At 41.9% G+C, this 23,536-nt stretch overlaps 1 protein-coding gene across 1 annotated transcript; it reads left to right on the top strand.

The window, feature by feature from the left end:
• The first annotated feature begins 2,588 nt into the window (after positions 1-2,588).
• Positions 2,589-13,249, top strand: LOC149274068 (eukaryotic translation initiation factor 4E-binding protein 2-like). Its single transcript, XM_089505856.1, has 3 exons — positions 2,589-2,721; positions 12,628-12,804; positions 13,218-13,249. The coding sequence occupies exons 1-3, from the start codon at positions 2,589-2,591 to the stop codon at positions 13,247-13,249; spliced, it is 342 nt and encodes a 113-aa protein (XP_089361982.1).
• The last annotated feature ends 10,287 nt before the right edge of the window (positions 13,250-23,536 follow it).

Genomic DNA, 23,536 nt, shown 5'->3' with positions numbered 1-23,536 from the left:
ATAAGGTACCCGCCTATTGATGTCTCTGCTATTGATTGTCACCCCCTGAACCTGGCTACTCTGTGTGGAAATGCTACACCAGACTTTCACATCATTTAATCTCCTGTTGTTTTGGGCCTCCAGTGGCTGCCGTCCCACAATCCCTCCATCAACTGGGGTCATTCCTGTGTTTCGCACTGCCTACAGAAAGTTTTAGTCAAATCAAAGTCTGTTTCCTCTTTTACGTCTTCCTCAATGCAGTGTATTTAGAGAGCATCAGGACGTGTTTCACAAAAGGCAAGCATAAGTACTGCCTCCTCATTGTCCCTACAATTGCCCTATTGAGTTTCTGCCCAGAGAAATACCTGTCATTACCCAAATCCCTTGCCCTGGAAGAATATATCAAAGACAAGCCAGAGCTGTGATTCCAGTATTTTCACCAAACTGGACCTCAGAGGGTCATCCAATTTAACATACATTGAAAACGGGCATGAGATTAAAGCTGTTTGTACCAAGGCCATTGCTGCTTGTTTCCCCTGTGCTACCAGTAAAGCCTCCCATTCTTTACCTGCCATACTTCTTCACCCTTTTCCTCATTCCTCTTTGTCCCTGGACCCATAAAGCATATCAGGGGGCAGAGTGGCATATTTATTTATTGTTCAATATAGCTTTACAATGGGTAGACAGGACATACAAGTAGTATGTAACACGACAATTTGACTTACAGAAACAAGAGGTGAGGAGGGCCCTGCTCAAACGAGTTTAAGGTGCATTATGAATTAAGGGGGGGGGGCTTAAAATTAGGGATGCACTGAAATGAGAATTCTGGACCAAAACCGAAAATTCAGCATTCACTTGGCCAAAACCGATATACGTTAGCAATCATATATTTATACATATATAATGTTGTTGTTGTTTTTTTTGTCTAATTTTGGTGTGTTAACCACTTTTATTAAAAATAAGTAACACACTAACAAAAAATCAATAAAAATATTATATATGATTGCTAACAGCAATCACACTCCTATCATGCCCAGGCATACCCAGATTCCAGCATGTACTGGCTGACTTTGCATGATAGGAGTGTGATTGCTAACACTCCTATCATAAATAAATACAATTTTCTTTAAAAACGCACCAAACTATAAGGGTGGGGCCTATAATTGGGCCTATAATCGGGCCAATACAGTATACCCTCTACCTCCCCTGCACAGCTTGGTCCGCTGCTCGCACACTGTGCTGGCATCCTCAATTTAACTGTGACACTATGGGGAATAACATGACCCTGCTGCTTGTCTCTTTGTGCCACTTCAGAATTGTTTAGAAAGGGCCCTTCTGAACCTGGACCGGCCCAGTCCAGGTCAGAAGGGCCCTTTCTCAACAACTTTGAAGCTACTTTCTTTGTGGCTTTTATGCTATCATGATAGGTTTTTGGGACACTTTTTTCCATGATGGCATTAAAGTTTTAAGGAGTTAAAGTCACTAAGCTCTTTAGTATAACCCCTTCCACTGCTAATGTCTGTCTATGGAGACCGCATTCCTATGTGCTTTAGTTTATGTGCCTATTTCCAATGGGTGTGGCTTAAATTGAATAATTAGGAGGGGTGTCCACATACTTTTGGTCATATAGCCACATTCCTTTAAGACAACCCTCCTCCTGTCTGTTAGAACAGTTGTTCTGGAAACTATCCATTTTATTGGAAAGTGTAAATTGGCCCTGTTAAAACAACATTGCTAAGCCATATAATGCACTTGGTATTATGACATTACCACGTGCTGCAGCGTGTATAAATATAACTTGGACTGAACTCCCTCCAGCTCAAAGTGCTGCCATAATACCGTTATCCCTCATTAGGGTGTATGCTATAAAATTACCAGATTTTTTAACAATACAACAAATTTACTTCTAAAAACAATAGTTTTCACGTTGGTTAGCCATTTTTAACGCCAGGTGGGAATATTTACAAAAATGACGATAAGCGTTCTTAATATTTTATAGTATGTAAAGCGAAAGATAAGATAATAGATTAATCTTAAAAAATGGCAAAACAAGGCTGCTAAATGTTATGGCCGTTATATATTTTAGGACCTTAGGAGTTGCTGTAAAAGTAGACTTAACGCTTAAGGTGGTTCAGAAACCATTAATGGGGAACACGGCGTTCATTGCTACACCGGGTATATGATGCTATAATCGTCCTATTAGGAGATGATAATCATCATCAGGTACTCATAACACCTAACACTGTTACACACGTGATATTGTGATAACACAACCCTTCAACCATGACCTCTAGTATAGCGCTCTGTGCGCCTGTTGAATCAACCCGGGTACAGCATCTCAGGGGTTAATAAGCAGCTCCTGACTTCATTTCCGGGCACCGTCTCTTGCCGAGTCCTGTTTCCTGGCACAGGGACCGAGCTTGAAGGGCGGAGGAAAAAACCAAAAACGGAGAAAAGAGGAAGGGAAAAAAATAAAGGAAGCATCAGCCAATCCTCCGCCAACTTCCACCCTCAGCCGGCTCCTCCCAGTCCTTGCTCTGTGTCCCTATCTTGCTTTTTTTCTTCTTCCCCTCCCTACCTTACACACAGTCATACTCCAGGCCAGGAACATGTCAACCGGACACCAGCATAGCCAGAGCCGGGCCATCCCTACCAGGACTATCCCCATTAGCGACTCATCTCAGCTACCTCATGATTATTGCACTACCCCTGGGGGCACCCTCTTCTCTACTACCCCTGGAGGTAAGTTGTGGATGCGGCCTACGTTTCTCCCCCCAACTCTCTCTTGTTTTTCCAAACAAGCTTTGCAGAGCGTGCTCGTAAGAATGGGTTTTTTTTTTATTTGATTAATCGTGTGCTTCATACTGAAATGAACGGCGATTATGCTGGGTGCATGCATGTGGTGACCCCGCGTGCTCCCACGCGGTCTTGCACTTGGGTGTTCGCGATACGGACAGTTTCAAACGTGCAAAGGCAGCAATATTGCAACAACATGCCTACCTACCCCTGCATACTGTATAACAATTACCATATGCAGGTAGTACGCGGCGCTTTGGTTTGGACGGTAACTGACATCACTCTCAGCCAGCCGCAGGCAACGTGGGAATCCGGCAACAGCTGGGAGGCCGCATGTTGCCCAGCCCTGGTGTGCATCGCTTGCACGCGTGCTGCTTAATGCAGAGCCCCGGGGCTAGGCCATCACGTGCTGAGCTCCATGATACGCATTAAGTGTCTGCATACTGTACTGCCCATATATAACCTCTCATAACTGCTCTGTATGTTTGCATAATAACACAAGTGGGGGAGGGGTCGAGTTTAATTTAGCTGTCAGTAGCAAACCTTAGTACAGTTTGAGGAAGGCTCTGCAGTTATATTGTTACATAGTACTAGTGGTTTCATGTTGCACATACATTAAATCGTAGGGGGTTTTAGCAAGACCCTAGTTTGTCATTATTAAAATGTTTTTGTTTTTTTTCTGTGTTCAGCTTGATGATGCATTCAATAATTAAAGCACCCCTAATTGATGTACAGGAAGTACATACCTCACTATAGAGTTTACCAGACTTATGTTCATGCCCCCATACTGCCTGTCACAAGGTTACTGGAGGATCCCACTTGTGCTCATGCAAGGTTATCTTAAATCCGAGTCTTGCTGGTGGTAAATAAGGACAGGATTGTGGTCTCATACTCAAGTGTTTGTAAACATCACATCTCCGTATCCCATATGTGAGAAAAAGCCTTTGCCAGCCAACCTCTGCCATGCCTCCAGGAATACTTGAAATTGTAAACAAGGTTAGGGAAGCCAGGACAGCCCCATGACTCTTGCACAATAGGGAGAGAAAAGAAGGGGGAGGAGGCTAGGTGGCATGATTCCATATCTTCTTTAATAAACAGACCTTTTTTAGCAGGCCTAGTGCACGCATTCATGGGAAGCATTTGTGAGGCAATCTTGGAAGGGAGGTTTTGGCCTGCGTGGGGCCTGTTTCTAAGAATTGATTGCTGCTGTTCAACGAAGTCACAGTATTCTTGGCTGTCTTAGTGATAACACCCCTTCTACTGCAAACACGTTATTGGCCTTGTCCTTGCAGCTGTAGGAATGTTTAATTCTCATAAATACACACATGGATAAAAGACAACACAGTTGTGCTTTATAAGCATTAATATAGAGGTATGATATTTGAACATTGTATGTAAATGGTCTCAACAGCCTTTGTTTGCAGAATACTGAAATCTTTTTACAAAACCTCTTGTGCAGATTTACTTTTTATGTTATAAACAAAGGGATATACTTCAATATATATACTTAAAACAAGTAGTGCATATGTTATCTGAGTATCCCACTTAAATATTTGTCTACATTCCTCATGGCTTACGTTTGTACTGTCACCGAGTCACTCTTAATGCCTGTGTGCTCTGCCACACACTTTACTGTGTTAACGGGAACACTTTGAAAATGTCAGAAACCACTGAGGAAGGCTATAATGTCTTTTTTTTTTTTTTTTTTTTTTTTTTTTTTTTTATACATTTAATTAGGTGGCAAGACACATGGACTATCTTGGGTTTGGCATTTCCTGACTTATCATAGTTTAAATTGCAGCTTGCAATACAAATACATTCCATAGCAATGTATATGTAGCCATGTGAATACATAGACCTTCATTCCCATATGGTTTATCAGAGCAATTGTTCTCAAAGGTGAGTACAGCCATGTCCTGGTGGTGAACATTGTTCAAGTGCCACTTATGTGGACACAGCCCTTTCCTGGTAGAAAAGTGTGCACAAACCTATTCGTAAATATGTAAATGTTTACTACAAATATGCCTTCTCCATTGATCATCCATACACTCTCTAATGTGGTGCTTTTGTTAGTACCGTATTTATCGGCGCATGCCACACACTGGGGTATGACACGCACCCCTGCCCGGACTGGAAGAGAGGGAGACATGGTTGCAAATCGTGCAGCTCTAGGATTCATCGGCGAATAATACGCAGGTAGGGTTATATGCCGATAAATATGGTATGCCCTTTCTTGGGTCATATTTGCCAGCACTGATTATGTGTGTCTTTTTAATCCCACTACAAAGCGCTACCTGCCATTAGCTCATATAAACATGTCTTGTTCACATGGGCTGTGGCACCTGAGATAATTCTTGTTCTGTTCCTGAATAGTATATTCTCCTAAAATGAGATTGCCAAGGCCGTTGACCACAATGGAGGAACAGTGAAGAATCCACTTTTAAGTTTGTCAGGAACTAGAGAGGAAAACAATGCCATGGTCCAAAGTTTTGCGCCACAGCCTTGACATCAGTGGGAGCGCTTTGTGCACATGTGCATGGGAGAGTCTCATAAGGCTACCCTGAACACTTGCGGAGTCATTGCTGGAGCTGACTTTTGGTAAGTATATCACGTGACAGGAAATATATTTGGCCGAACATATACCAGTCAAGCTAAAGCGCCATGGCAAGGAAAATAAATTCTCAGGTAAGAATTTTGTTTCCCACACACATCTTCTATTAATGGACCGCAGGACTATTTTCATTTCGTAGAGTGGGTATGTGGAAAATCATGATTTGCTTTTCACAGCTAGGATACAGAATGAAGTCTGAAATATTATGTTGTGTGAACTGCTGATAAAACCATGACCCAAATCCAGTGCAAACAGTTAACTCTAGTTAATCAGAAATGATTTTCCATTAAAGAAATATTTCATGTTTAGCTTTAAAATCATTTCCACTTTTAGGCTCATTGGGCGCAGCTCAAACTATATTTGTTGCCTAGAGAGCTTGCATACATGTGATCTCTTTCAAGTTGTTTTTCAGCCTTATTAGGTGAGCTACAACAAAAGTTGTCTTTATTTGTACATCATGTTTTTAGCCCCTGTAGTAGTGTCACCCTATAGCATTTTGAATTAACCTTCTTAAATGTTTGAATCACAATTAAGATAGAGAAACTGGCATATGCATAAATGCTGCTAGGGCCAAGCAAGAATAGACCATTTTGAGTCATGTATACCATATAGGTGTTGGCTGGGAAAGACACCTGTCTGCAGCACGATCATTTATCTAGATCAGGAAGGCCAAGATGGTTAACGTGCATTTGGCATGGGAACAGTGCCTCCGTCTGTTTGCCTGCCGTGACGTTAGGGATGTATGCTCTTATCATAATCTCTGTACGGACCAAAGAAACTTCACTGTAACTCAGACATGTTCACCCTATGGCCCTAAATGTTACTCGCAGCCACCATCAAGTTCTATTAAAACTACCTAAGGATGCTTTGGCATTTCCATGAACTAATGTAATTTTATACAAACCCAATTTAGCCAAAGTTATAAAATCTACTATCCCAGGGACTAAAATGGTAGGCCAATCTACTTGTCCCTCATGACAATCTTTGTCCTGATACAAAAAAATAATTTGAATCAAAGCTGGTGTAATGTGATACTTTGTATTAACAGCTAAATAATGTAAGTTACATTAATAACACCATGTCAGCCAGAATAACAGCCCATCATCCTGGGGACACCTCATAAGTTTCTCCTCACATCCACTAAAATGCAGAAGATCTGCTCCCCAGACTACCTCCTCCTCCAAGCTCAGGTGCACATGGCCAGAAACAAAGAAGACTACGTGAGGACATTGTGACGGATATGAAATATCGTATCCGGCGCAGCCACAACACAGCGTGGGGGAAGGGGGTTCAGTATGATATGCCACTAACTGGAGGAAATACATAGGGCTGCAACTAACTATTTTCATAATCAATTAGTTGGCGGATTATCTTTTCGATTTAACAGCTAAAAAATATCCAATTTTTTTGGTTTTAATGAACACACTGGGTGTTAAAAATGAACAGCAGAATAAAAAAATATATTGTCACTGTACTGTAATAATAAAAGCTAGATTTTACAAGAACCCCAACACAAGATTTCTTAAATTAGGTTTTAATATCTAAAGTTTTACTAGTAAATATCCACATGAAAAATGTATTTGTTTTTATTTCCTTTTATTTGCCACTGTGCTCCAGACTCCCTGGTATCTAGTCTGGGCAGCCAATGGACATCTGTGCAATGCGCGCAGACAACCTCCGCTGCTGCTGGCCGGCACTTCCTCAGGAGCTCCTTTAATGGAGCACCAGAAGGTGATGTCATTCCGGTGCTCCTTTATAGAAGCGTAGGGCAGTAGCGGAGGTCGTCTGCGCATATTGCACAGACGTACTGGCTGCCGGAGAGGAGGATCCAGGTCCCCTGCAGAGCTGTGGGGGATCTGGATCCTAGCCATGCTGCTTGCCCACAGCTGGGCTACATGAAACGAAAAACCACCTGCCCGGCACCCAGAACTGCATGTCCTGGGTGTCAGGCGATACAAATTGTGCATCCCTGTATCCACAAAAGCTACGAGTTCAAAAATTGACCAAAGACAGAAAATATTATGTTTAATGTGGATAAAATGGTCCCAGTGCTTTTCTACAAAAACAAAAATTTTAATTTAGTCCAGGCACTTTGCCACACTCTTAATCACATATGATATTTAAAACCAGATAACGTCTTGCCTGATATTTCAAAATGTCGGCGACTTATAAATTAATAACTCTTGGGTGATCACTTCCCCATGTTAACATATGTCTCTGAGGTGACCCGTTCTTATAGCTTAGGTCATGTTTAAAACCCTCTCCTGCCGTGTGCATTCTTGGCACAGAAGAATGTCGGTGCACAGAATAACTTCATGTTATGAGTGCACTATTAAAACCTAACCATATTAACCCCTTCTGGACCGACATTTGCATACTGCATCTTCCGTTGAAGACCGCAGATTTTTTAAAAATATTTAAATTCGATCACGTGCACGGAATTGAGTGGCTGCTACGGATCACTGGGGACACCCAGTGGTCAGTAGCAGCCGCCCCTCGCGATCCCTCAGCGTTCATAGTGAAGCTGGATCGCGCATCATCGATGAAGTACCAGGTACGTCCCGGTCTTGAAGGGGTTAATAACGTCATTACGATGAATACTCTAAGTGCTGTGACCCCAGAGTCTGATTCCTCTATGGCTTTGAGACTTGGGGGTATGCGCTTAATGTTTTACTGACTGATGAGGTTGGACCGGTTTTCTAGACAGCTTTTTTTTCAGGATCCTGCCCTAAGAGATTTTATGGTATACATGCAAGATGCCTTGTTAAGCCTTTCTGTACCCTCCATAGAGGCATTTGGTTAGAGATGGGAAGGGGGGGGGAAAGATGAAACAATTGAGTGTGGAATATCTTTTACAATGTGTATTCATCCGACTGGAACAAATAATGCCAGTTACTTAACTTTTATATTTGTAATTGGTGCGAATACCGTATTTGCTCAATTATAAGACGAGGTTTTTTTCAGAGCAAATGCTCTGAAAAATACCCCTCGTCTTATAATCGAGGTCGTCTTCTAATCAGACCTCGATTAGGTTGTGAGGCTGCTTACTGGTGCTTTGGTCGCGAGCAGCGTCTCTTCTTGTAGCAGCAGTAGAACAGGAAGCTAGAAGAGTGTCACATAACTCTGCCTCCTTCCTCTGGGGGCGGGGCCAGAGAAGTTACTCGCACAGCCGGGCCCCTGCAGAAGTCTTCGAGTGAGAGATCTGCAGTTCAGGTAAGGGGGTGGGGGAGGGTTTTTGTGATTGTGTGAAGTATGTGTGATTAATGGAATGAATGAGTATTTAAATGTTTGTGAATGTGTGTGTATGATAGCATGGATGTGTAAGGTGGGTGGTGGTGGTGGTAGCATGGCATAGGGAGGCTGTAATCACACTCCTATCATCCCCAGGTTCCAGTATGTATTGGCTGCCTTGACTTGATAGGAGTGTGATTGTTGTTAGCAGTTAACATATATATATATATATATATTATACCTCCAGAAATGCCTTTTAACCCCCTATATGCCACTCTGGCATATAGAGGGTTAAAAGGCACATCATGGGGCAGAGTGGCAAATAGGGGGTATAAGGCATTTCTGGGGGCAGATGTGCATAACTGGGGGGGCAGGTTGGCAAATAAAAGGAAATAAAAAAAAAATACATATATTTTTCTCAATCATAGCTTTTATTAGATATGAAAAAATTGTTTACATGCATTAATATTTACTAGTAAAACTTTTTTCCTATAGGGTAGTCTTATATTCAGGCTTTTTGTTTTTTTCCTAAATTAATATTTAGATTTTGTGGGGTCATCTTATAATCAGGGTCGTCTTATAATCGAGCAAATACGGTATATAGACCGTTTGCAACAAAATTGTTTTCAAAAGCAAACTTAGTTTATTTACTGAATTAGCCGTACTTTTATGTCAAGCATGATACTTTTATATACACTGCATTTCATGTTCCCAGTGTAAAATAATTTTACATTATTTTTTTTTTAAATGTTTCTGAAAACTTCAATTTTCGGGGGGGGGACCCTGTTATTTTTCCATGGCTTCAAAATTTCTGGAAATTTTACATCTCTAACCAGCGAGACGTTTTCCCTGCCGGTGTATATAAACGTATCACGCTTGAAATAAAATTACAGCTTATTCAGTAAATGTAGTTGCGCTCCTCCTCCACAGACTGGTTGGGTGTGCTGCCCGGCGCTTTCACTGGGGCTACTATGATGGAGCACCGGAAGGTTATGTCCCTCCGGCTCTCGGTCATAAAAGCCTTAGCAAGTGCCGTGCAGCAGCGGAGGTGGCACGTAGACTTTCGCTGGCTACAAGAGAATGGGGATCTGGATCTTAGTCTTATAGTCAGTAGTATAGTAGGTTTGAATACAAGACGAAGGGTAATTTTCAGAGCGTTTTACTTGAAAAATCCTTTTCTTATATTTGAGCAAATACGGTATGTAGACAGATCAAACATAACATTATGACCACCTGCCTAATATACTGTAGGTTACCCCTTTTTCTGCCAAAACACTAGACCTTTTGAAGGTGTGCTGTGGTATCTGGCACCAAGATGTTAGCAGCAGATCCAAGACCTGTAAGTTACAAGGTGGGTCCATGGATTCATCCTGGTGCCATATGTTCTCCAGGCAAGCGACAGACGCACCCAAATTATCAGACCACGCCACCTTCTTGTATTGCTCTGTGATCCAGTTCTTTTGTTCACGTGCACACGTGAACCATCATGGGCATCTTGACTGCCCGGTGTGGCCGTTTATTTTTTCGATTAATCGGATAAAAACAGTTTGTTTTTATTTAAAATAATGTAATAAAAAACGTACAATTTACACTTTCATCTCTTTATTGTAATGGCCTTTCTATTCACCTTCTTATTTTACTCGCATAATAATAAAAGCTACAAGAACCCAAACAGTATTTCTCAAACTAGTTTCTCAAAGTTATTAGTAAATATTAATTCATATGTTAACTATTCTTCACATTTAATAAAAACTGAGAAAAAAGCCTTGTTTATATTTTCTTTTATTTACCAAACTGCCCCCAGTTATGCACATCTGACCCCCAGCTTGCCACTCATATGTCCTCATATATACCTTATACCTCCTATATGCCAGAGATTCCACTGTGCCCCCTGATATGCCTTATACTCCTTATATGCCAGTGATATGCAACTGAGCCCTCTGATAAAATTTTAAACCCAGATATGTCTTATGCCCCCCTATATGCCTAATATCGATATGCCTTATACCCCCTATATGCCTTATAATTTCCAATAAGCCACTCGCCCCCATTTATGCCTTATACCTCCCTATATGCCACTGTGCACCCCGATATGCCACTCCACCCCCCCATAAATGCCCTGCACCACCCTGAAATTCATTACACCCCCATACACCACTCTGCTACCCTGAAATTCATTATACCCCCCATACACCACTATAACTCACCCATACACCACTCTGGCTCCTCCCCCTCCCATACCCCACTCTGCCTCCTGTCAGCAGCGGAGGTTCACAAGACACCAGGGAGCCGGGTAGAGAGGCAGAGTGGTGTATAGGAGGGGGAGGAGCCAGAGGGGTGTATGGGAGGGTGGCTCCCATACACCACTCTGCCTCTCTCCCGACTCCCTGGTGTTTTGTGAACCTCTGTTGCTGACAGGCACTTTCACTGCAGCTTCATAGAAGCCTCAGTGTAAGTGAAGGGCAGTAACGGAGGCTGTCTGTGCGCATCACGCAGACCCCCACCAGCTGACAGAGAAGATGATCCTCTGCAGGAGACCTCGATTCTCTGTCAGCTGGTGGGGGTCTGCACGATGCGCACAGACAGCCTCCGTTACTGCCCTTTACTTACGCTGAGGTTTCTATGAAGCTGCAGTGAAAGTGCCTGTCTGCAACGGAGGTTCACAAAACACCAGGGAGTCGGGAGAGAGGCAGAGCAGTGTATGGGAGGGGGGAGGACTCAGAGGGGTGTATGGGAGGGGGGAGAGAGACGGAAGTGAGAGACTGGCCGACAGCGAGGGGAATCCAGGTCCCCTGCAGCGTTGGGGGGGGGATCTGGATTCTAGTGTTACAATCCGATCTGTTTGAGGTCGGATTATATAAGGAGAGGAGTTTTTCAGAGCATTTGCTCTGAAAAATTTTTTTTATAATCGATAAAAACCGATTCAAATAATCGATAATGAAAATAGTTGTCAGCGATTTTAATTATCGATTTTATCGATTAGTTGTTTTAGCCCTAGTTTGGATACAAAACCTGCTGGTCTTGGTGAGTGTGTATCTAACTTGTTTGTGGTATACTAAATGAAATGGGGATATTTATGATTAAAGGCACATTGAAAATGCTGAACATTATTTATTGGCTATTGGCCTAAAGAGGATGAAGGTAAGAACTGGCAACATATTGGGCTGCTTCTATATGCCATGATTAATGGTTCCATCAGCATATGTTGAGTTAGAATGCGTTGTCAGAATGCTTACCGCGCTTGTAAATGTTGGGCCGGATCTGAATCAGACCTATAATGCATAACTATTTCAGTGACCCGTGACTGTTCGTTCTCTCAGTGCAATTTCTCCTCGATGGTCACTCCTCAAATTTCAACAATCAGAAATCGTACAATCAGTCCAGCAAAGTGATGGTCTGGGGGTGCTGCGTGACCTGGGCGACATGCCATATTTGATGGAACCATGAATTCTGCTGTCTGTCAGAAAATCCTGAAGGAGAACGTTTACCCATAATTTCCTGATTTAAAGCTCAAGCCTAATTGGGTTATGCAGCAGGGCAATGGAGCAAAGCACACAACCAAGTCTACCTCTGAATGGCACAAATACGAAGTAAAATTTCAAAAATATTCATTTGTTTTTTCTGTAGTTTTCATATTAAATGACAGACTATAAATAAAAAGTGGTATTGGGGAAAGTCTTACCTGTCATTGAAAAACAATATAGAACTTGCGTGGGTCTACGCTAAACACGGAAAAGGAAAATCTTGATCAGCGAAAATTTGATAACTATTACCCAAAAAGCATAGGTAACTATGGTGGGATAAAACCCATGGTCACCTAAGGTGTCTTTGAGCAACCTCCATATTGGCTACATAGGGTAAAAAAAAAATAAAAAAAAAAAAACCTCCGTCACATAGGGATTAATCTTTGCTTATAGGCACCTGAGGTTTGAATTCTGTCCTTGTCGATGAATTTCCATTTTAGCCACGTAGACTAAAATATTTAAATATATTTTGTTTTCTTATTTAAGGTACCAGGATAATTTATGATCGTAAATTTCTTTTGGACCGTCGTAATTCTCCTTTGGCGCAGACTCCACCCCGCCGCCTGCCAGATATTCCTGGAGTGACCAGCCCCAATACGGCCGTAGAAGAAGCTAAAGTAGAAACTAACAACTTAAACAATCACGACAGAAAGTCAACAATTGGTAGGATTTTTTTTGGGGGGGGGGGGGTGCATGGCCATGAATGATGGCAAATTGACCCCTCAATTTTTAGTGTTTCATCAAAACATTAACCCATTATACTTCACTCCTTCACGTTTCGGAAGTTCCATGCCAATGATAACGTTGTGCTGAACACAGTCCCTAGAGAGTCACCACGCAACTACATATGCTATTTAGGCACAATGTAAACAGGTTCTGATTGTGTTAATTTACTGCACAGCAGTTATTTGTTCCATGAGGAGCCCTTTGAAAGAAAAAAGCAATGGAAGTGATTACACTGAAGCAGAATTTCTGGACTGTCTCCCCTATTAACATTAAATGGGCTGTGATTTAAGTTTCATTACACATTTTTTTTCCCCTCTATGTAGTTCTCATATCTGTATTCTGTTTCCTAGGAGATGACGCTCAATTTGAAATGGACATCTGATCTCTTTGATGTTTGGCAAGAGCCCCAAGACATGATCAGCCAATTGGATCATTCAGTGACAAACCTGTCTGTGGTGCAATCTTGCATTAAGAAACCTGCCCCTAAAGGTGCCAAAGGTCAACGCAAACGGGCTCCCTTTTTGTTGTCTCCTCACCACTTTTTTTTTTTTTTTTTTTCTTCCTTTCTTAGCCTCCCACTTCCCTCAAGGCTTATCCCACCTCAGCTTGCAAAATAAGCAGTGGTGGTGGAGAGACTACTGACACAGTTTTCACTGGCTTGATGTTGGCAAGTGTGAAATGATAGTTTGCCATTTTGTACTGTAGCTGTCAAAAAAGATGTAAATGATTGGTGGCAGAAATGAACATTGTACACCTCCCCAGATGCTTTCTTTCCAGTTGTTTTTGAAGTGCCCATGTATGTGGGCTTCTTCCCTTTGTGTATTCTACAGAATGACTGCCATGTGATTTGTAAGATTTTTCAAGCCCCATAATATAAACTTGTATGGCCTATCCTGATTTATTATTTCAGAATTTCTGTCCAATAATTACTCAGTCACTGGGTTATCCGGTGATTAATTAGTTCTACTGTTAGTCAGTGTATGACATCTGCCGATCATCTCCTATTGTTAACGTCCACCATTAAAACTTAGTGACCAGGTACCTTCTAGGGCTTGTGTGCGGTTTTTGGCAAGGTGAAATTTGAGTTTCAAAAGTTAGTGAACCAACCGACTCTGCATGAGAAGTAGCCTTGATTTTTGAAGTCTTTTTCCCTAAATATTGTGTTGTCATACCTTAAGTACAGTAAGATTATTCTGTATCAGCATATGAGCTGTAAAATTTATTTTGTAGCGCTTTTCATTACAAACAAATTTTGAAGCCAGTTGAATTGGTCATTAATCAAATAATTTTAAGAATTGGCAGGTTTTTTTATTCATCCGTAGAGAACAATCGGGACTACTAACAAACAAAACATAATGAAGTTGGAAAAAAGCAGAGGTGGTAGAACAGGGATCAAAAGCGATGAAATTGATGAATTTGGCATAAGTCTACTAGTTTTGCAGGGGGGGGGGGTTACTTTTTATTTTTAACCTGTTTTGCATTCCCTGGGTCACCTTTTCTACTCAAGTCAGCCAAAGTATCCAAATTCAGAGTATGTTATAGGAAGAAAGAGGGATAAATGCAAAATGTTAGCCAAACATGATCGTGTGTGGTTTGTTGGGGGCTGAATTGATCATATGGTGCTGATAAAGGTCTTATCCTGTTCAGAGTTGCTGTTTTGAACGTAGGACTCTATTTTTTTTTTTTTTCTTGTTTGCTTGGAATCATTTTGGTTGAAGTTAATACAAAATAAACAATTATGCTCAGCAGAGCACAATCTTATTGGTTGACAATCTTATGTGGGTATATCACCATGTATACAACACGTGTACTCTTAAAGGGTTCATTATACAAGAAGTATGTAAATGTCAGCCTTTTGGGACGGTCTTTGCTTGACAAAGGCACTATATAGCTTCTAACTTGTATTCTGCCTATGGTGGCGATATATATAAATTTCTGTTTTAAAAGGGGCAAAGGTTTAATTTAAAGAGAAATTTTAAAAATGAACAAGGTAAAAATTCTAGCATTTCTATTTTTTCTTCTAACGCAAATACAATTCCTCATCCAAGGGATTATATTCATGTATGTATGCTATGAAGTGAAGCAGTATCATATATATATTTTACTCCCACAATCACTCAATCTTTTTCAAAGCAATAGAAATTAACACTTAGTCCTTGATGTTAAAGGACTAAAAAAAATAGACTGAAGAAACAGCTTTGTGTCTAAAATTTGCCTTTGGTTATGGGAGTCATCCACTTATGGCTGAACACTAGCCATAAATGAATATTCAGAAGAACTCATTTTCACAACTTGAGGCATGTTCTCGTTGCTTAAAGCAAAAAATTAACCAGTAACCCTGACCCAATGAGTCTCTCTTCAGACTCCTGAGTACACAGCAAAATTATATCAATGTGAATAGTTGTTGCCTAGACATTCCGGGGAAAGCCTACCTAAATTTCTGCTACTTGCAAATAGACCATTAATCACCTCATATCATCAAAGTAAAACATTTTAAAATCAGATTCTTTAACATACTATTGTGCGAAACGGGGGGAAAAAATTATACCGCAGTATGTTTGTATCATGAAACTTTAAAAAGTATATACATGTATGTATTGATATTCAGTAAGTCTGGTAGGATATGTTTGCAAATTTAACCTGCCACTTACCATCTTGTGTTCCAAAAAGTGAACATTTGAGAAATTATCTTGAATTACAAAAGCAGTAATGATTAAAATAAACTGCACTTTTTAAAAATGTATTTATTATAGGAAAGTGCTATTTTATAAGATTTTCAGTCTCGGGTATGTATTTTCATTGTTGAACACACTGCCTACAGCCAAAAGGGAAAATTTAAATGATTCGCTTATTGGAGATTAGATGTTTGCATGCCATTACAGAAACATCCTTTAGGGGTCAGTAAGTGTTCAAAGTCTATTTGGCAGTTGCCTCAATTAAACTTTACTACCTCTGTAAACCACACTTTGATATTAATGATAAAAGGTAATTCAGTATCATTTATACATGTACTGCTCACTCTTGATTACTTAAATCAGGAATAATATTAATTAGTAGGATACTTGGAACTATACTTTTTGTTTACTTCTGCAGGAAGATTCTTAAATCCAGTATGGAAAGTAACACACCTCTTCCGAGCATTGAAACCTATGACAGCAGATGACCATTTTGCCTTTCTAGTCTGCACATTTTCTTACTCCTTTCAAGACTTAAACCTTAATTACGCCTTAATCTCATCTTCATTGAGGATAATCATATGCATAGCTCATGCATATTTAAATTGCATTACTGTATTACCCTCTACCATTTCTGGTTGGCAGCTGTTCTACTTATCTATCCCACTCTGTAAAGTAAAGCCTACTTACACTATATCTTAGCCTCTGACTCTCAAATTTTACATTGACTTCTTGTTCTAACCTTTCTCCACCTTTGAAATGAACTTCCTACCTGTACTTTATGAAATCCCTTTGAGGGACCTTGGGGAGAACCTATTCAGCTATTATATGTACTAAAGTCCATATAATTATTTAGATAATATAATAGTTTACTATTTAATATGTATTTTCCCGTCGTGTAGTGTCAGTACCACGGGGTGTCGCTCTTCCTGGGACAAGGACCTAGAACCGAAGAGGTTAAGATCCCTCCTAACCCCTCCTACTCCTCCCTATAAGAGCCCCGGCAACCCTCATACCTCCAGTTTTCTTCCTTGTCCCTTGTCAGGGACGGACCTTGTTCCTTGTTTTTTTTTTTTTCTCGTTGGTGGGGCACACGGGTTGTGTCCGGGGGTTCCCTCCGATTGATCCCCGGGTGGTGAGCAGAGCGAGGAGTAACGTCCGCATCGGCGGACGTTACGGAGCCGTTTAGACGCCGCGCTCTTATGCCGGCAAGTTGGAGCATGCGCACAGCGGTGGAACGCACGCCAGAGGGCGCTGCGTTCCACCAAGAGTACTGACACGCTATTGAGCATGCGTGATTCAGTTTTCTCTTGTTCAGGGCGCGAAAACTAACTGGTTTTCGCATATATATAGCTGTGTTGCCCAGTCTGACAGCAGAGGAGCTTGTCAACACTGGGATTTCCGTGTCACCAGCCCCCCCACACGGATTGAGGAGTTGTAAGGTAGGATTTGGTTAATCTTACCCTGTCAAATCCTCTGCCCTTTATTTTTTTCTACTAAAAAATTTTTTATTTTTTTTTTTTTGTGTTTTATATTAGATGTCTGGTCCGGTTTCACCAGATAAGCCGGATAAAGAGAAATCTTTTACACCTGCTCCAAAAAAGGCTGTGGTTAAAACCAAACATTTATCGTGCACTGAATGTGCCATTCCGTTGCCGGATGGTTGTAAGAAGAAATTTTGCAATGCCTGCTCTGCTGAGAGTTTGGCAAAAGAAAAACAAAAAGACATGCAGTCTTTTTTAGGTTGGTTCCAGGACAACCTGGCGCAAACGTTTGAAACGTTTAAAGCAGCAGCAGCTACACCTGTGGAACCCGTTAAACTTAAATCCCACAAACGTAAGAGGATATCATCCCCTCATTCTGATTTATCCTCTGGGGAGGTTTCTAGTTCATCCTATTCAGCTTCATCTAGTGGGGAGTCAGAGGATGAGACCAATTTTCCTCCACAGGAGCTGCGTAAATTTGTTAAGGAAGTCTCACGGCTTTTTCAGGACTCAGACCTGTCAGCGCACCCCAAAGGGTTGCCCATGTTATCTCACATGCAGAATCTCATGTATAGAGAGTGGAATAATCCAGGCAAAAGAGCCTTTATATCAAAGCACTCTAAGCAGCTTTTTTACCTTCAGGGCGATGAAAAATGGGAAGATATCCCTAAAGTGGACGTCCAGATAGCCCAGCTTTCCAAACGTACGACCATTCCCATTAGTGAAGTGGCTGGTCTTAAGGATCCTATGGATAAGAGGGCAGAAACGTCTTGCAGACGGGTTTACCAATCATCTGGTTTCCAGTGTAAAGTGGCGTTGTCTAGCGCATCTGTGGCTAAAGCGCAAGGTGTCTGGTTGCAGTCCTTAGAGGGCAGTCTTTCAGAATCTATGGATGAAGGTTTGTCTAAACTATTTAAAAACCTGACACTGGCTAATAGCTTCCTGCTGGAAGCTGCAGAAGAGGGCCTTAAGCTTTCAGCCCGTAACATGGGTTTGTCTTCCGTTGCCAGAAGGGCATTATGGCTACGTTCCTGGGCAGCAGATACTGCCTCCAAATCTACTCTATGCGATCTGCCCTTTGAAAGAACCAAGCTATTCGGTTCTTCCTTGGAGGAACTGATCAGACACATGTCTGATACTAAAAAGGCACTTCCTCAGGATAGGAAAAGCAGATGGAACAAGCGATACCAGTATAGACCTTCCAGGCCTTTTCAACCAGTTTTCAAGACTCAGGCCTTTCGTAAACAACACGAGAGAAAGTTTCAAGAACACCCTAAGAAACCAGAGGGTAGGAAGTTCTGACGGTGTTGGAGGTCGTCTGCAATGGTTCCTACCAAAATGGAGACAAACCACAAACAATTCCTGGGTCCTCAGGATCATTGCGGACGGGTACAGGATAAAGTTTTCCAGTTTTCCTCGTCCTCTGTTCCTGATTTCGTTTTACCCCTCTCAGGTGAAGAACTCAGCACTGTTTGCCGAAAGCCTTACCCTTCTAAAAAAGGGTGTCATAGAGCCTGTTCCAAAAAATCAGGAGTTTCAGGGAGTTTATTCCCGTCTCTTCCTGGTCTCAAAGCCGGATGGGTCCTTCCGTCCAATTCTGGATTTAAAGAAAGTCAATGCTTATATCCCTTACCGTCACTTCAGAATGGAATCCATTCTCACGGTTACCCGCCTGTTGAGACAAGGGGACCTTATGGTTACGTTAGACCTAAAAGATGCCTATCTCCATGTGCCTATCGCCATAGCCTCCAGGAAATATCTCCGGTTTGCCATAAGAGTCGGGACAAGAGTTCGTCATTTCCAGTTTACTGCTCTCCCTTTTGGCCTGTCGTCAGCTCCTCGGATCTTCACAAAGCTTTTAACTCCTATTGCAGCGACTTTACGGAAAGAGGGGATCACAGTCGTCCCTTATCTAGACGATTGGCTACTAAAAGCAAGTTCTTCTCAGGAGCTCCGGGCACATCTCAGCCTTACGACCCGCTGCTTGGGGGAACACGGCTGGATCATAAATTACAAAAAGTCCAACCTGATTCCAACTACGAAGATCCAGTTTCTGGGGCTCATAGTGGATTCCGTCTCTTCGAGACTTTATCTCCCGCGCTCCAAGATCAAGAAGATAAAGAATCAGGTTTCCTTTCTGCAACAAAATCCAACCCTTTCCTTCAGGTTGGCTATGAGTATCCTGGGCAGTCTTACAGCGTGTATTCCGGCAGTAAGCTGGTCCAAAGCACAGTTGAGACCCCTGCAATGGGACATCCTACAACAGTGGTCCAGGAGACCGGAGGATCTAGATGTTACCTTCACGGTATCCAGGGAGGTTTTACTCCGGCTGAATTGGTGGAAAGCGAAGGAGCGCCTCACCCAAGGGCGATCTTTTCTACCACGTCATTGGGTCACCCTCACCACGGATGCCTCCAAGGTAGGCTGGGGAGCTCATCTACTCGACCTCTGCAGTCAGGGCAGCTGGTCCTTAATCGATCAAGCCCAATCATCAAACTTTCGGGAACTGAAAGCTGTGTTCCTGGCACTCAAGACCTTCGGTCCAAGATTACGGGGAAAAGCTGTGAGAATCCAGTCCGACAATGCCACCACAGTCTCATATATAAACAGACAGGGTGGCACCCGAATTCCAAGGCTACAGGACCTTTCAGACCATCTCATGCGCTGGGCCCAAAGAAACCTGGAGGATTTAGCAGCGACACATATCAAAGGAGTAGACAACTGTCTGGCAGACGATCTCAGCAGATCTCGTTGCTCCCAAGCAAACTGGTCCCTGGACAAGAGCATTTTTTCTCTCCTAGTTCAAAGATTCGGCCTACCAGATATAGACCTTATGGCGACCAGACAAAACAGGAAATTACCAGTTTTCGCCTCCCTTTACAGGCAGGACCATCCCCCCCTGCTAGACGGAATGTCAGTGGTTTGGTCTTTCAAGATGGCTTATGTGTTTCCTCCGGTAGCCATGATTCCTCGGATCCTCCTAAAGATTCGGGTAGACAGAGCCAGGGTTTTAGCTATTCTCCCTTATTGGCCGAATCGAAGTTGGTTTTCGGAGCTGCTCAGTATGGCGATTTCAGTATGGGAGCTGCCAGTTTCCTCCCATCTTCTGGAAAACAAGAACCTGTCCAAGGATGTTCTTCTGCAGTTCAGATTGACGGCCTGGCTGCTGCAAGGGTGATCCTCCAGAGCAGAGGCATTTCCAATTCTATGTCAGAAATCCTCTTGGGTTCAGTACGAAGATCTACGTCCACTATTTATCTTCGAGTCTGGAATAAATTTCTCCACTGGTGTGTCTCCAAAGGTTTGGATTTCTCTTCTCCCCCCATAAGTTCTGTTCTGGATTTTTTGCAGGAAGGTTTTTCAGCGGGTCTCACAGTCTCGACGCTTAAGGGACAGGTTTCAGCCCTGAGTCATTTTCTCCTGTCAGAGTTGGCGTCCCAAGTTCTCGTCAGGCGTTTTTTTAAGGCTGCCACCATTCAACGGCCTCCCAGACGTTCGCATTTTCCCTCCTGGGATTTGTCATTGGTCCTCCAAGCACTCTGCTCTGAACCATTCGAACCTTTGGAAGAGGTATCTCTAAAATTTTTATCCCTCAAGACGGCTTTTTTGGTAGCCATTACCTCAGCGAGGAGGGTCAGTGAACTTCAGGCTCTTTCCGCGGCTCCAGAATTTACTATATTCCACCAAGATAAAGTCGTCCTGTATGTTAAACCTTCTTTTTTGCCCAAGGTTATCTCTGAAGCTAATGTCAATCAGCCATTAATTTTGCCCTCTTTTTTCCCGTCTCCTTCTACTCCGGAAGAATCACTCTGGCACACTTTAGACGTCCGCAGAGCTCTACGAATTTACATAGACCGCACTGCCTTTTTCCGCTCCATGGATCAATTGTTTGTTAATTATTTTGGTAGATCCACAGGCAATGCGGCCTCCAAGCACACGATATCTCGATGGCTTTCCGACACTATTCACTTAACCTACTCTCTCAGTGATCAGGTTCTTTCATCCCGCGTTACTGCTCACTCCACCAGAGCTATGGCTACATCCTGGGCTGAAAGGTCTTCGGCATCTCCAGAAGAAATATGCAAAGCAGCTACTTGGTCTTCCTTTCACACGTTTATCAAGCATTACCGGCTAGACATCTTCTCCTCCTCTGATGCTGACTTCGGGCGTAAGGTGCTTCAGGCAGTTACCTCGTGACCGTTTTTTCCCCACCCAGGAGGGGTCATCTTGCTATATCCCCGTGGTACTGACACTACACGACGGGAAAAATAGTAATTTTACTTACCGTAAATTCTTTTTTCCTTAGTGTAGTGTCAGTACATATATCCCTCCCTGTGCATTTTTGTATTAAAATTATTTTTTTGCAAGCTATCTTGTGTTTCTTGGTACTTTCTGGAGGTATGAGGGTTGCCGGGGCTCTTATAGGGAGGAGTAGGAGGGGTTAGGAGGGATCTTAACCTCTTCGGTTCTAGGTCCTTGTCCCAGGAAGAGCGACACCCCGTGCTACTGACACTACACTAAGGAAAAAAGAATTTACGGTAAGTAAAATTACTATTTTTTCCCCTTTACATGACCACATCCCCACCTTATCGTGGGAGGTGATAGGAAATGTGGCATAATGCATTCATTTTTGGGTAGTTACTTGGATTAGCAAAGCAAGGGCAAGCATGATAAAATTGCTTTTTTCCTTGCACTGATTTGTTTTATGCTTCAAAAGGGAAAATATGCTTTTTTAATTTCTGGTCAAGGTTATGAATATAATATTTTTTTAACAGTTTGTGTGAATATAATGCTGGCTCCAATTCCTCCCCCCTATTGTTAGAAGGCACATGTATATCTTCTATTCATTAAAAGGAATCTCAGTTTTTTAAAGAGTAAATAAACTCAATAAGGGTTATAGTAAGTAAGAATACAAAGTAATTCAAGTGGAGGTCTCAACAGGAGTAGTCAAGTGATAGCTAAGCAGTTTACGCCACTGTTTGTATATATAGCAATTAGAATCTCCTGAAAAGAGAGGCAGCTCGTCTATGGGAGGATTTTTCCCTGAATCGTTCCTGCTCTGTACCCCACCCCCTGTGAGTTAATAGCAGGGAAATGGTGTGGTAGGGGGGCTGATGGCGTCCAGGATACGAAGGGTTAAAGTAAGTGGGCAGGACATGTGGAACATGGACAGGGGCGGCACACGAGGGGGAAAAAAGGCACATAAGACATTCACACAGGTAGATATATGTAATAATTACAACCCCGATTATTAAATTTATTAAATAGCACTTTTTAACCCAGGGTTGTGACAGAAGGGGATACATCATTAAATGGTACTTGGTCAGACACTGGCTTATTTAACCCTGGTTGGTCATAATACGTGTTATAGACGGCACTTATTAACCCTGGGCCGTCACAGCAGAATTGTATAATGGGTAAACACAGCATAAGTAAAAGCCCTGCTCAAACAAGCTCACAATCGGTTGTTAAGTTCAAACGCTCATTACAAGCCCTGTGTTGAGTTCATCGCTACTGCAGACTTGATCTCAAGAATTGAGTGCATGGGTCCATGATAGTCTTGTCAGTCAGAGATGGGTTGCTGTGTCATGCTCTACTAGAATTTATGTGAATAGAGTGGAGTTTTCTTTGCAGGCTGGCACTCCAGTTAGCTTTAATTAATAGGTAAGTTATTCATTTGTAGCTATTTAGTCAGGCTAGCATTTGTAGTGCACCTTGACTGTCAACCTAACACAAGTTTTGAGGCAGTTAAACTATTTAAAGCAAAATGTTTTAATCAAATTAGATGCTTTTAAAATTTAGGGTGGCGATCTCTTAACTAGGTGTGCTACTACAGAGAGATCCTAACACCGGTCCTCTTCTATTAAAAAAAAAAAAAAAAAAAAAAAAAAAAAAAAAAGGCTTAATAGAGCCTTGTAATGCACTGGTCTGTTAAACATTACACAAATAGTTTAGATCTAGGGAACAAAAATATCAATCATTACATATCTTCCGGTTTCGCTTTTAAACTTCAGTTCCGGGACATGTTCTGGTGAATCTGTGATGTGTCACAACTAGATTAAAATTTGAGATGATGAAATACAGTAGTGATTGGTGTATTTCCGCATGTAAGGATCCCACGGGTTTGTGTGAAACATCTAAAAATAACCGTTTTCAGTTGACAGTGTGGAAAAAATCTAACAATTAAAAAATCAGTGATAACTGAGGCGGTGAGAATGACATGCTTGTTACACCATAGGTTGACCTCATCTTGGTTTTGTATAGATCTATAAATGTTTTTGTTTTGGTTATTGGTTACATAAAAGTAACTGGTATACTGCCTTAATATTTCAGAATCTCAACAACATGGGAAAATTCTATTTTATCATTTTAAACCAAGCCAGGGTTTCTTCTCTTGTCCCTGACTGCTGTTGCTAGGCGATCAATAAAAGACCTGACGCAAACAACATCTTGAGTATTTTGTTTCATCGTATCGGCATCATCCAGTTTCTACCTTTTATTATATGCGAT

The sequence above is a fragment of the Sceloporus occidentalis genome, unplaced genomic scaffold, assembly GCF_023333645.1.
Source record: "Sceloporus occidentalis isolate IW3139 unplaced genomic scaffold, rSceOcc1.0.p SCAF_350, whole genome shotgun sequence".
Taxonomy (NCBI): domain Eukaryota; kingdom Metazoa; phylum Chordata; class Lepidosauria; order Squamata; family Phrynosomatidae; genus Sceloporus; species Sceloporus occidentalis.
The sequence above is the reverse complement of the archived record's forward strand: the minus strand, read 5'-3'. Positions and strand labels throughout refer to the sequence as shown.

Coding starts and splice junctions, on each gene's coding strand:
- LOC149274068 (XM_089505856.1), top strand. CDS start 2,589: ATGTCAACCGGACACCAGCATAGCCAGAGCCGGGCCATCCCTACCAGG. Junction 2,722..12,627: donor CTTCTCTACTACCCCTGGAG/GTAAGTTGTGGA, acceptor TTCTTATTTAAG/GTACCAGGATAATTTATGAT. Junction 12,805..13,217: donor CGACAGAAAGTCAACAATTG/GTAGGATTTTTT, acceptor TCTGTTTCCTAG/GAGATGACGCTCAATTTGAA.